Below are 14,453 nucleotides of genomic sequence, written 5' to 3'. Positions count from 1 at the left end.
TGCCTCAAGCTGCGCTAAAGATCCTTTCTGACAGGACGCTTGAGGCAGGGCAAGCCAGAAGTTGAATGGCAAATTGTGACAGCACTGGCCACAGGTCAAGCCTGCACACCCAGTAGTCCAGGGGTTCATCACTGCTCAGACTGTCGATAGTACTTTCTCTATCATTGTTAAAGCTTAGATTTTATTTTTGTATTACTTTTTCTGCTGTCTGTTCAGTTCCTTCAACGAGAATCTGTTATGGAAGGCAAGTCTGCCATTCATTTAACTGTGTGATAAAGTTTCCATGGTACTTTCTCAGTACCATGGGTGACCACGGGTAACGGAACGGGAATCAGGGTTCGCTTCCGATCCGGAGTAGGAGCCTGAGAAACGGCTACCACCACACATCCAAGGAAGGTAGCAGGCACGGCACGCAAGTCCAGGCTCAGGAATGTAGTGACGAAAAATAACAATACAGGAGGACTCTTTCAAGGCCCTGCTGTATAATAATGAGACAATACACTTGAAATGCTTTAACGAGAATCTGTTATGGAGGGCAAGTCTGCCATCCATTCAAGTGAAAGGTATGCACTGACTGCCAGGTGTAATACAATGTGCAGTCATAGATGCAGTGAAAGGTATGCACTGACTGGACTAATACAGTGTGCAGTCACACAGATGCAGTGAAAGGTATACACTGACTGTTGGTATAATACAATGTGCAGTCACACAGATGCAGTGACTGCTGGTATAATACAATGTGCAGTTACACAGATGCAGTGAAAGGTACTGACTGCTGGTAGAATACAATGTGCACTCACACCGATGCGGTAAAAGGTATACACTGACTGCTGGTATAATACAATGTGCAGTCACACAGATGCAGTAAAAGGTATACACTGACTGCTGGTATAACACAATGTGCAGTCACACAGATGCAGTGAAAGGTATACACTGGCTGCAGGTATAATACAATGTGCAGCCACACAGATGCAGTAAAAGGTATGCACTGACTGCTGTATGATGATGAGACGAATACACTTGAATTCCTATAACGAGAATCTGTTATGGAGGGCAAGTCTGCGATCCATTCAAGTGAAAGATATGCACTGACTGGTATATAAAACAGTATGCTGTCACACAGATGCAGTGAACGGTATGCAGTGCCTGGTGGTATAATACAATGTGCAGTTACACAGGTGCAGTGAAAAGGTATGCACTGAATGTGCTGGGCCTGGCACAGTATAGCAATTAGCAAGGGCCAGCTACAACAGACAGGGCTGTATATGCAGTGCCAGTGAGCCACACAAAAAAAACCACATCACAAGAACATTAGCTCTCCAACGAGCTTTTTTTGTGGTGCTTTTCAGCAACAAATATCAGCAAGGAGAAAGCTAACAAGAACTCCTAAGTAACGCTTTCCCTATCTTTCCAATGTCTCTCCCTTCTCTCACTAAAGCAGGCAGCAGGGGTCCAGGAGGGAGTGCAGCCTGATTGGCTGCCATCTGCTGACTGTGATGTAGAGGGTCAAAGTTTAGCCCAATGATGTAGTATAGGGGGCAGTCGAACTCGCTATATGTTCGCGTTTCGACGCGAACCGCGTTGTTCGCGTGAACAAGTTCGCCGGGAAACCGTTCGGGCCATCTCTAATAGGCATCCCCTATAAAAAAATCCAGTAAATATTTGGAGTTTTATTTCTACGTATCTTTTCTATAACACTGCCTGAATAGGAACTCCACTAAAAACATCAAAATGCATACAAATTGACTTTACCGCCAGGTACAGGCAGGTCGTAAACTGATCGGTAAATTATGTGCTGACATGCCCCCTCATTTCCATGAGAATAGCAATTTTTGGTAAAATTAATGCAAATTACCACGCGCTTTACCGCATTATTTACCACATGCGGTAATTCATGACTAAAATTTACCACATGCGGTAAAACAAGACTAAAATCTACCAGAATTGCTAAATGTCATTACCGCATGCAGTAAATTACTGTATATGCAGTAATTTGCTCGTAAACCCTACCAAAATTGAGGCCAATGTTAATTATGGCAGGTGAGTAATTTGGCACCGGCAATAGCCAGAGCACAAATTACAAGAAACCGGTGAATTTGGGCGCCATCTGTTGGGGAACTAAAAAAAGGTCAGTTAGAGCAGGGTGAGCCATCTTTCCGCTTCACCAGTGCCCAAATTTCCCTGCAATGCTTTTAGATGAGTATGTCACGGAACAGTATGTTACTTGTCTTTGAATCCTTTCTGAAGCATTTAAAAACGTGTTGGACATGAATTATGCTAGTCCCACAATAAAAATGTTCCTAGTCTGTGAAACCATCAGACTCTGAAAAAGTAAATCTGACTCATTACTTTTTAATCAGCTTTCGTACACAGATTAGGTTAGTAAGAGTTATAACCTATGAAAAGCATTTGTGCACTGTGGCCAATGGAGAAGAATCATAAAAACTTGTCTGCTGGAAAATCATGAAGCAGCTATATCCAGACTCCAGAGCAATTAACCTCCTTGAGAGTCTTGTGCTAGTTGGATTACAGCATGCTGATGCAAAACAGACACAAAAATGCACTGTACATCTTCCCCTGCTTTTCACCCTTTTCTGGGTCATTAGGGGAAGTGAGCATCACTGTAGTGTTTATCTCTCTTCTGTCCAGGTCACAGGCTGTGGTGTGATTGTCTGCTCTTCTGTGCTTCCAGTATGGTCTGTCAGCAATTTGCTCTGGGCTGAGGGCTAAGGACACACAGCAGACCCTGATAGCAGAATGGATTTATGACCCTGTCAACTATAAATAAAGCATGGGAGGAGGGCACGCTCTGGGGTAGCTAGCATCACAGAACATAATGCACTGGTAAGCAGAAAGGCGATCATCATAATAACAGTACTGAATACAGCAATTTCTGACATATTTACATGTTTAATAAGTATACACTCCTGCACTTTATTATCTGCTATATACTCACCCTAATGAGGAACTGCAATGTCAAATAGCAGAGCATAAATAATAAAATTAATCAATTTCACATTATTTATTCTGGTTTCAGTATCAAAAACACTTCTTTTATCTAATATCAGTATAAATTGCTATATATTGATATATTACCTCATCTGTAAAACAAATGGAGGGGAGGCAGGGAGGGGGAAAGAGAATGTGTACATTCTCTCCCCCCCCCCCCCCCCTTCATTTGTTTCAAATGGTGGAGATTGAACCTTTCATTCTCCTTTAGCATTTGACTGAGCATAGCTTTAGTATTAGCATAACCCCACCCATAAGAGTGATTCAATTTGTAGTGTCCATTTATTTACATGGACCAGCCCATTAAACATATTCAGTTTTTGCCCAGCATCATCTTTCACTACCCCTTCCTTGCATTTATCTTCCCCACCCTTGTTTAACCTAATAAAGTTTATTGCGATTAATCCATACCACTTCATGCCGATTGGCCAATTTTTGACACATGTCATGCTTCTATGTTTATAAATGTATAAATGTAACCACCGCCATATTGCTTTTGATTGATCTGAAGAAACGGAGGTTCCTCCGTGAAATGCATCATCTCCAATGCCAATACACCTCCTTAAACATTTTCATAGCCTTGCGCAAGTTTCTCCTTTGTAAGCCGCTGCGCTGCCCAGCAACGGCTAGACGCTTGTTTCTTCTTGGGCAGAGCGAGCAGCAGTGCTGTGTACACCCAGGAGCTGCTCTCTCGCTGTCTCACCACGGAGGGGAGAGCTGGCGTTCTGGAATATACACTGCCTGCTGCAGACCATACCACTGGCTGGGACCTGCACCAATCACCTACTGCGGACCCTCTACCTTGGAAGCCCACCCGGAAAGCCTGTTTCCCGTCTGTCTTAAAGGGGACACATGCTTATATTGGCTGGACACCGCTGACAGCCAATACTTTCCAGGTGAGACCTGTCCTGGATAGGACAGTGACTTTTACATACTATTTAGTCTCTCAGAGCGCTCCTTTCTGTTGTTTTGCAGTTCTTATATCAATTAAGGGCACTATTGACAGATCAATTAAGGACACTATTGACAGGAAAATACAAGTAGAAGAGACCATGACAATAGGGTACCCTAGTAAAGGTATGCTGAAATGATGTAGACAGTTGCTGCTATTGTTTCATGTAGCTTCATCACACACAAGCAGCTAGTTGCTAGAGACTAATGACATGAAATTACAGGTGGGGAAGAACTAGGGATGGTGGTTTTGGAGCTAGGCCAATGTGATGAGATCTGATTGTAATGTCAGTGTCTTATATACTGTAGCAACATAATACACTAGAAACTGCTGTCGTATGCCACAAGGACTATTTTACAATGGCTGGCATACAGAAACAGATATAAGCCCGGTGGAACAAGAATTCGTCTGTGGCAAAATATAATTAGATTTTTTTTTTTTATGGAACACTAAAGTCTATTTCTGATAATGTCCACTGATCTTACTATTAGACCACACTTAACTGTGCTGAAGGTTAACCCTTTGTGTGCTCCCAGGAATCACAGAAAATAAGTACTGCAGAATCTCTGTAGGAGTTCTATAAGTTGTAACAAAAAATGTTTTTCTTTGAAGGTTACTGTGCAGTTACCTATTTTTTAGAGCAGAGAGGAAGTTCTGAGTTTAGGTCCACTTTAAAAATATACTGTCCAAACATTGTGCACGGTTTACATAGGTGCTTAGTGGCCAAGCTTAATTTTGGATGGTGCAGTGTGCACATAAATATTATAGAAGAAGAAAATGTGAATTGCCAAATAAAAGCTACCGGAACGATTTTTTGTGATCGCAGGCTCAATTAATACAGATAAATATCACACAAGCCACGGTTCAGTGGAAGTGCAAATATGTAAAACAGCACCATTCATAAGATATCTGATAAAATGTTAAAAGCGTCTACTCACTGGTGGCTGTATAATCAAATCTGTGTAATCCTGCATGGATGCTAGAGCAAGACTTTGCAGCTGTTCCGTCATTAATGTGGCAACACAATTGAAAAAAGATTCAAGTCTCTTATGGTTGCTATTGCTGGGGACTTGCTTTCTTTTGTTACCTTGGTAATATATATTCTGAATTTCTGGAAACCACCTGCAAAATAATGATATTATACCAAGTAAGAAAACAAAACAACAGCCATACAATGCAACTGCTTAATAGTAGAAATGTAACACTTTAAAAAGAACTCCACTGTGCGCCATTTGATTGCATGGGATAGTCACACTCAGCTTGGTTAAAGTCCTCCTAGAATTCAGCAGTTGAAATATCCACAGGCTTGTTTTCTGCATACTGTATGTTAAGAGCACCACAATAATACTTTGATGGGAGGATTTAGTCAATCAACTAAATAGATCAGAACAAGTGGGAGCTCCCAACACATGAAAAGCAACAGAATGTGGAGTGAATTAAAATGGAATGACTTTAGGATCACCTTTACAACAGTGAGCTTAAAATCAACAACTCATCTCCAACTAAGCCACTACATGGCACTGTACAAAAAATACTCATCACACACTTTTTTTTAGATTTTAACCACCCTGGCGTTCTGATTAAATCGCCAGGGTGGCTGCGGGAGGGTTTTTTTTAAATAAAAAAAAAACTATTTCATGCAGCCAACTGAAAGTTGGCTGCATGAAAGCCCACTAGAGGGCGCTCCGGAGGCGATCTTCCGATCGCCTCCGGCGCCCAGAATAAACAAGGAAGGCCGCAATGAGCGGCCTTCCTTGTTTTGCTTATATCGTCGCCATAGCGACGAGAGGAGTGACGTCATCGACGTCAGCCGACGTCCTGACGTCAGCCGCCTCCGATCCAGCCCTTAGCGCTGGCCGGAACTTTTTGTTCCGGCTACGCTGGGCTCAGGCGGCTGGGGGGACCCTCTTTCGCCGCTGCTCGCGGCGAATCGCCGCAGAGCGGCGGCGATCAGGCAGCACACGCGGCTGGCAAAGTGCCGGCTGCGTGTGCTGCTTTTTATTTCATTCAAATCGGCCCAGCAGGGCCTGAGCGGCAGCCGCTGGCGGTGTTGGACGAGCTGAGCTCGTCCAGACCGCTCAGCTGGTTAACTTAAAGGTAACATTCTTACCTACTCCTGTTAGACACAATTTTGCTCACTAGAATGAGCCTGTGCCTTTAAAACTATTATTTAACATCAGAAACACATGTCTATGGTAACATATACTTACTGACTGGACTTGCTGCCCATACCTAAAGCGGATCCGAGATGAAAAACTAACTATAACAAGTAACTTGTCAATATATCTTATCTATCAGCTTCAACAGTATATGATTACTTCTTCCTGTGGTACAATGACAGCAGCCATGTTCTGCTTGTAAACATTACCCATAGGCAAGCTGCTCTGCATCACCACCCTTCAGCCTGTGAAAACTTCACTCCCCTCTCCTCCTCCCCTCTGCCTCTGAAATCTCTGGCTAGTAACCTCCTCCTCCTCCTGCCCAGACTGAGCTCCCATATGCCCTTGCTACATGGGTCTCAGAGTGCCTAGGTGCTGGAGGAGCTGTGGGCGAGGCTTGTTTAGTTTATAGGGAATTGGGGTATTTAAAAAAAAAGTATTTGGCTTGAGGAATGCCCTATAAACTATATGTAAGGAACACAATTATGCAATGAGTAAAAGTTTATCTCGGATCCACTTCAGAAAATTTCAACAACCATGGCATCTCCTAGTTGTGCAGCAACAGGTTCCCTGTGCCTGATCCCCATGCAACTAATCCCCGGGGGCAGTTTTATGGGGGATCAGGGAAATTAACTAAATAGAAATATCAGTTTCAGTGTTTGTGCAATTTGGGAGTCTGCAGGGCAGGGGCGTAACTAGAAATCACTGGGCCCCCCTGCGAATATTTGGATGCCCCCCCCCCCCCCATAGGTGCCAAATAATCGTAATGGGGCAGCGTTTCACTGTAAATTAATTGTACAGTGGGCAGTATTTTACCAGACAATCGTAATGTGGGCCAGAAAATCGTAATGTGGGCAGAGTTCACCAGAAAATCGTAATGTGGGCCTTTAGAAAATCATAATGTGGGCAGAGTTTACCAGAAAATCGTAATGTGGGCACCAGTCACCAGAAAATTGTAACGTGGACAGCATTCACCAGACAATCGTAATGTGGGCAGCGTTCACCAGAAAATCATAATGTGGGCAGAGTTCACCAGAAAATCATAATGTGGGCAGAGTTCACCAGAAAATCGTAATGTGGGCACCAGTCACCAGAAAATCGTAACGTGAGCAGCAGTCACCAGAAAATTGTAACGTGGACAGCATTCACCAGACAATCGTAATGTGGGCAGCGTTCACCAGAATATCGTAATGTGGGACAGAAAATCGTAATGTGGGCAGAGTTCACCAAAAAACTGCAATGTGGGCAGCAGTCACCAGAAAATCGCCATGTGGGCAGCAGTCACCAGAAAATCGCCATGTGGGCAGCAGTCACCAGAAAATCGCAATGTGGGCAGCAGACACCAGAAAATCCTAATGTGGGCAGCAGACACCAGAAAATCCTAATGTGTGCAGCAGTGACCTGAAAATCGCAATGTGGGCAGCAGACACCAGAAAATCGTAATGTGGGCAGCAGACACCAGAAAATCGCAATGTGTGCAGCAGTGACCAGAAAATCGTAATGTGGGCAGCAGACACCTGAAAATCGCAATGTGGGCAGCAGACACCTGAAAATCGCAATGTGGGCAGCAGACACCAGAAAATCGTAAGGTGGGCAGCAGACACCAGAAAATCGCAATGTGTGCAGCAGTGACCAGAAAATCGTAATGTGGGCAGCAGACACCTGAAAATCGTAATGTGGGCAGCAGACACCAGAAAATCGCAATGTGTGCAGCAGTGACCAGAAAATCGTAATGTGGGCAGCAGACACCTGAAAATCGCAATGTGGGCAGCAGACACCAGAAAATCGCAATGTGTGCAGCAGTGACCAGAAAATCGTAATGTGGGCAGCAGACACCTGAAAATCGTAATGTGGGCAGCAGACACCAGAAAATCGCAATGTGTGCAGCGGTGACCAGAAAATCGTAATGTGGGCAGCAGACACCAGAAAATCATAATGTGGGCAGCAGACACCTGAAAATCGTAATGTGGGCAGCAGACACCTGAAAATCGCAATGTGGGCAGCAGACACCTGAAAATCGCAATGTGGGCAGCAGACACCAGAAAATCGTAAGGTGGGCAGCAGACACCAGAAAATCGCAATGTGTGCAGCAGTGACCAGAAAATCGTAATGTGGGCAGCAGACACCTGAAAATCGTAATGTGGGCAGCAGACACCAGAAAATCGCAATGTGTGCAGCAGTGACCAGAAAATCGTAATGTGGGCAGCAGACACCTGAAAATCGCAATGTGGGCAGCAGACACCAGAAAATCGCAATGTGTGCAGCAGTGACCAGAAAATCGTAATGTGGGCAGCAGACACCTGAAAATCGTAATGTGGGCAGCAGACACCAGAAAATCGCAATGTGTGCAGCGGTGACCAGAAAATCGTAATGTGGGCAGCAGACACCAGAAAATCGCAATGTGTGCAGCAGTGACCAGAAAATCGTAATGTGGGCAGCAGACACCTGAAAATCGCAATGTGGGCAGCAGACACCTGAAAATCGTAATGTGGGCAGCAGACACCAGAAAATCGCAATGTGTGCAGCAGTGACCAGAAAATCGTAATGTGGGCAGCAGTGACCAGAAAATCATAATGTGGGCAGCAGACACCTGAAAATCGTAATGTGGGCAGCAGACACCAGAAAATCCTAATGTGGGCAGCAGACACCAGAAAATCCTAATGTGTGCAGCAGTGACCTGAAAATCGCAATGTGGGCAGCTGACACCAGAAAATCGTAATGTGGGCAGCAGACACCAGAAAATCGCAATGTGTGCAGCAGTGACCAGAAAATCGTAATGTGGGCAGCAGACACCTGAAAATCGCAATGTGGGCAGCAGACACCTGAAAATCGCAATGTGGGCAGCAGACACCAGAAAATCGTAAGGTGGGCAGCAGACACCAGAAAATCGCAATGTGTGCAGCAGTGACCAGAAAATCGTAATGTGGGCAGCAGACACCTGAAAATCGTAATGTGGGCAGCAGACACCAGAAAATCGCAATGTGTGCAGCAGTGACCAGAAAATCGTAATGTGGGCAGCAGACACCTGAAAATCGCAATGTGGGCAGCAGACACCTGAAAATCGTAATGTGGGCAGCAGACACCAGAAAATCGCAATGTGTGCAGCAGTGACCAGAAAATCGTAATGTGGGCAGCAGTCACCAGAAAATCATAATGTGGGCAGCAGACACCTGAAAATCGTAATGTGGGCAGCAGACACCAGAAAATCCCCCTGCAGAATTTCAGAGCGCCCCCCTCCCCCCCCCCCCCCCGGGGCCCCCCTCGTGGCCGGTTTTTGGGGGCTGGAGGGGTGGCAGCATGAGGGGAAAGCCTTGCCCACAGTCGGCGGGGAGAGGGGTAGTTCCCTCCTCTCCCTCACCTCGGGGCTCTCCCCTCCAGCTAGTTAACGTGTGTGGGCAGCGGGCAGCAGCGGCGTCAGGATACATACCTTCTTCCTTGCGTTCCATCGCCGCCTTCTCGCTCTAGCGGCAGACGTCACTTCCGCTTCCGGAAGTGACGTCAGCCGCTAGAGCGAGAAGGCGGCGCACTCCCCCCTTCCCCTGTATGTTTGTCAGCATGCAGACAGCTTATGCTGGTGTATGCGCATGGTGCACATGGACACATAATATTAGCTCCCTTGTGCGATTGGTAAGATGCACTGTCTTTCCCAGGAGAGGAAGTTAGGATGTGTGCTCCTAATCCATTGATAGGTTTGATGCAATGAATGTGTTTGCATGTCTGCACTATGCATGTTACAGGGCCAGAGTTAGGACACCTATGTTTACCTGGGTACTTCTGCGCAGTATAGGTGATTAAGCATAAGAATGCATTCTTCTGTGAACTAAAACCCTGGCTTTTAATTTAGCTGTAGGGATAACAGTTGTGCCTGGATGAGTGAATCTGTGAATGCAATTGTTTGAACATTTGCATGTGAGTGTGCGAAGGGTTAATAGATTTTTACCAGTAGTGGGATAAGCAGTAAACAAAAGTCACAGCTGTAGACCACTTCAGGTCCATACGCATTAGAAGAAAGTTAATATAGCCAGTAGCCACATGCAAAGTTCCATGACATTAATCAACCCTATAAGATCTGCATATATTCCCCATAAAATAAATTTGTCTTGGTAGTGACATAAAATACATGGTACATGAAAAGGGCACTATGGGCTTGATTCACAAAAGGGTGCTAACTGTTAGCACGGCCGTTTTCGCGCGAATTTTCGCGTGAAACGATAACGTTTTCGCGTGCAAATGCAAATTTTACCGCAAAATTGATATAGTTTTCGCGTGAAAATTCGCGTTTGCGCACAAAAACGTTATCGTTTAGCGCGAAAATTCGCGATCGTGCGCAATGCGAATATTCACGCGAAAACGGCCGTGCTAACAGTTAGCACTCTTTTGTGAATCAAGCCCTATGTGATAATAATTTAACTGTTTTGATTCTTTCTGATACCAGAACACACAGAGCCTGGAATTTATGTTCGCAGCATGGTATTTAAAGATACAGATTAAATAGAAATATAAATATGCAATATAAGCTGTTTAGTGTTGCTTAACTTAGATTTTCAAATCCATATAGCTTATTTAATGTAATGTAAAATAATGTAAAATATAAAACCCTACAACAACCAATCCTTTCAGTCATATTCCAGCGCAGGGAAACCAATGCACCAAGTACAAGTACATTTGAACTTCTACTCTACTCTTTGAACTGCAGTGTGGTATAAGGCTCCTTACATGCCGTATGTAAACTCCAGCCCCATATTCATAATCATGATTCTACTCCAACAATTACATTTTACATACTTTTTAAGTAGTTTATCTTTGGCAGCATCAATGTTTCTCATGACAAGGTTCTGGAAAACGGAAAGCTCCATTGACTCTTGGCGATTGTGAAATTCATCTGTATCAACAAGTCGTAATTGCCTTAGGAGAAATTAGAAACAAGATGTTTAGAAGCTGATCATGTGGCAATGTCTGCAATAGAATAAGTAACTAAATTGTAGTTAGGCCTCCTGCACACTGCAAATCCGATTTACGATTTCGATTTTCCCTGGATGCTATCAAAACAAGAAGTAAAACGCATAAAAAAATGCAGCATGAAGTACCGATTAAAAACCGCAACTTGGAATGCTATGTAAAATCGCCTCAAATTTGGAATCGCATGGCTTGATCCACTAGCGTTTTTGTGCGCGTTTTCGTGCACAATCATGACTTTGCGCAATTGCGCAAAAAGTGAAAATGCGTGCGAAAACGCTGGTACGGCCGTGATATGAGTTATCGAGGTTTAGTGAATCAAGCCCATAGTGAGCAAGAGCACTAACACTGTTGCAAAAAAAAAAAAAAATAGAAAAAGTTCTTTTAGGTATACTACTGAGTCTTATAGAACAGTGTTGGCCAACCTTTTTTTGCCCTTGATATTAAGATAAATTTTGCGGGCCGGAACACATACATACAAAATTTAAATATATCTCTTTAAACATTTTTCTAGTAACAGTTACCATAGTGGTGGAAAAGGAAAGAAAACGGCAAACCAAGAATTGTTGTACTCACCATTTGATGCCCATTTTCTGGGTTACCTGGGTGTGTGTGCAGAGGCTTTCTGGGTGATCCCCCCCCCCCCCCCAGCTCATATGCTGTGTGAGCTGAGGGTAGTTGAGGCCTACTATTCAGCAGAAGCCGGGGTCTCAATTAGTTGCCGCGTCCTAGCCGCGGGTGAAGGTCAGAGTGAAGCAACGTTTTTTCAGCTCGACAGGCTGGTAGGGTGTGATGTCACACTGTCCCCTGGGATGAGAGGCTGGAGCAGTGGCAAATCATCTGGGAAAGGAGAGTCGGAGCACGTGAGGAGGGCCAAAGCAAGAATTCGTGCTGAGGAGGAGGATTGCGTCATAGGTTTCTCGCGTTCTTTGCAGTAGCGCTGTGATAGAGACTCTTGCCCATTGGTTGCTGCAGGAACCTCCCTCCAATAAGAATAAGGCTGATTCCCATTGTAGGGTGGTTCCTGCAGCAACCAATGGATGAGGGTCTCTAACTATCACAGGGCTACTGCGAAGAACGCGACTATGCTGTTTAAACCTATGACATAGTATGACACAATCCCAGATCCTCCTCCTCAGGACACTTCCGCGGGCCACAAAAGTTGGCTTCACAGGCTGCAAATGGCCTGCGACCAGCTTCCCTGTCCCCGAAGAGAAGCACCCCAGAGCATAATGCTGCCATCACCATATTTCAGAATCAGAATCAGAATCTTTATTATCGCCAAGCACGACTGGGTCGTGCCCAGAATTGGGCTTGGCACGTACAGGGTACTGATAGAGGATATAGATACAGATACAGGTCAAATCAAGCAGTTAGAAAGGAACACAACATTTGCAGAGAGACAATGTAGCATAAGTTACAACCCAAAAAAAACATCCAAAAAGGAACAGCCAGAAAAAAGTCAGCTTGAGCTAGAGCGACGTCTATCTGTGTGTAGAGTGCCTAAGTGCCGGCATGGTGTTGTGGTGTGGGGCTGGGCAGTTCAGAAGTTTGACGGCCGAGGGAAAGAAGCTGTTTTTATGCCTTGAGGTCTTGGTGAAGATGGACCGGAACCGGAGTCTCCGGCTCGAGGGGAGCTGACTAAAGAAGCGATGGCCTGGGTGCGAGGGGTCGTTGGTGATCTTTAATGCTCTGGAGAACAGCCTGGAATGGTAAAGGAGGTCCAGAGAGGGGAGGGGTCTCCCGATGATCCTCTCCGCTGATCTGATGACCCTCTGCAGTTTGAGTCTGTCGCTGGCAGAGGAGCTGGCATACCAAACCAGGATGGAAGAGCATAGGACAGATTCGATTGTAGCGGAGTAGAAGTTTGTCAGAAGTTTTTGGGCCATACCAAACTTTTTTAGTTGGCGGAGAAAGAAAAGTCTCTGTTGGGCTTTCCTCTGTGTGGAGGCAGTGTTGGCCTTCCACTTCAGGTCATTTGAGATGGTTCTGCCCAGAAGGCGGACGCTGGGGACTCTTTCCACCTCCTTGCCATCGATGCAGATTGGGGGTGGGGTGGAGGCGCATCTCCTGAAATCAACAATCATCTCCACAGTTTTCGCTGTGTTTAGGACCAATCCGTTCTCTCTGCACCAGTGACAGACACCTTCAACCTGGTGGCGGTACTCTTCCTCATCATTATTGGTGATGAGACCGACAATGGTTGTGTCGTCAGCGAATTTGATTACTTTTACCGAGTCTGACGTGGATTTGCAGTTATTTGTATACAGAGAGAACAGAAATGGCGACAGGACGCAGCCTTGTGGGGCTCCTGTGTTGGTGGTCCTAGGTTGTGAGGAGATGGTGCCCAGCCTAACAACTTGGGACCTGTTGGTGAGGAAGTCCGTGATCCACAGGCGTAGGGTTGGGAGGACTCCTATTGCGGCAAGATTGTCTTGCAGTATTTTGGGGCTGATGGTATTGAATGCAGAGCTGAAGTCCAGTAGGAGGATCCTGGCGTAGGAGTCTGGTCTATCCAGGTGTTCATAGACGAGCTCCAAGCAGATGTTAATGGCATCATCAGTGGACCTGTTTGCTCTGTACGCGAACTGGTGTGGATCTAGCAGTCCCTCTGTGGAGTGCTTAAGGAGGGGAAGCACCATGCTTTCAAAAGCTTTCATGATCACGGATGTAAGTGCCACGGGCCTGAAGTTGTTGAGGTCAAGGGTTCCCTGCTTTTTGGGGACAGGGATAATGGTGGACCTCTTGAAGCACGCGGGCACTTTGCCTCCCTGGAGGGACTTCGTGAGGATGGAAGAGAGGGTGGGAGCAAGCTGACGAGCGCAAGTTTTTAGGCAGGCTGGTGACACTCCATCCGGGCCAGAGGCTATTTGACAGTGGGAATGGTGTGTTCAGAATGATGTGCAGTGTTAGTTTTCCGCCACACATAGCTTTTGCATTTTGGCCAAAAAGTTCCATTTTGGTCTCATCTGAGCACCTTCTTCCACATGTTTGCTGTGTCCCCCACATGGCTTGTGGCTTGTGGCAAACGGCAAACGGGACTTCTTATGCTTTTCTGTTAACAATGGCTTTCTTCTTGCCACTCTTCCATAAAGGTCAACTTTGTGCAGTGCACGACTAATAGTTGTCCTATGGACAGATTCCCCCACCTGAGCTGTAGATCTCTGCAGCTCGTCCAGAATCACCATGGGCCTCTTGACAGCATTTCTGATCAGTGCTATCCTTGTTTGACCTGTGAGTTTAGGTGGATGGCCTTGCCTTGGTAGGTTTACAGTTGTGCCATACTCCTTCCATTTTTGAATGGTCGCTTGAACAGTGCTCCGTGGGATGTTCAAGGCTTTGAAAATCTTTTTGTAGCCTAAGTCTGCTTTAACCAG

At 45.4% G+C, this 14,453-nt stretch overlaps 1 protein-coding gene across 1 annotated transcript in view; it reads right to left on the bottom strand.

The window, feature by feature from the left end:
* Positions 1-14,453, bottom strand: part of LOC137526122 (dynein axonemal heavy chain 7-like) — a 127,547-nt gene that overhangs the window by 55,106 nt on the left and 57,988 nt on the right. Inside the window, exons 9-10 of the mRNA XM_068247342.1 lie at positions 10,906-11,025; positions 4,900-5,083 (exon numbers count right to left, since the gene is read on the bottom strand). Of these exons, the coding sequence (XP_068103443.1) occupies positions 4,900-5,083; positions 10,906-11,025 (304 nt within the window). The remainder of the gene's footprint in view (positions 1-4,899; positions 5,084-10,905; positions 11,026-14,453) is intronic.

The sequence above is a fragment of the Hyperolius riggenbachi genome, chromosome 7 (assembly GCF_040937935.1).
Source record: "Hyperolius riggenbachi isolate aHypRig1 chromosome 7, aHypRig1.pri, whole genome shotgun sequence".
NCBI classification, from domain to species: domain Eukaryota; kingdom Metazoa; phylum Chordata; class Amphibia; order Anura; family Hyperoliidae; genus Hyperolius; species Hyperolius riggenbachi.
Note: the sequence above shows the minus strand (reverse complement) of the source record. Positions and strands in the feature narration are given on the sequence as shown.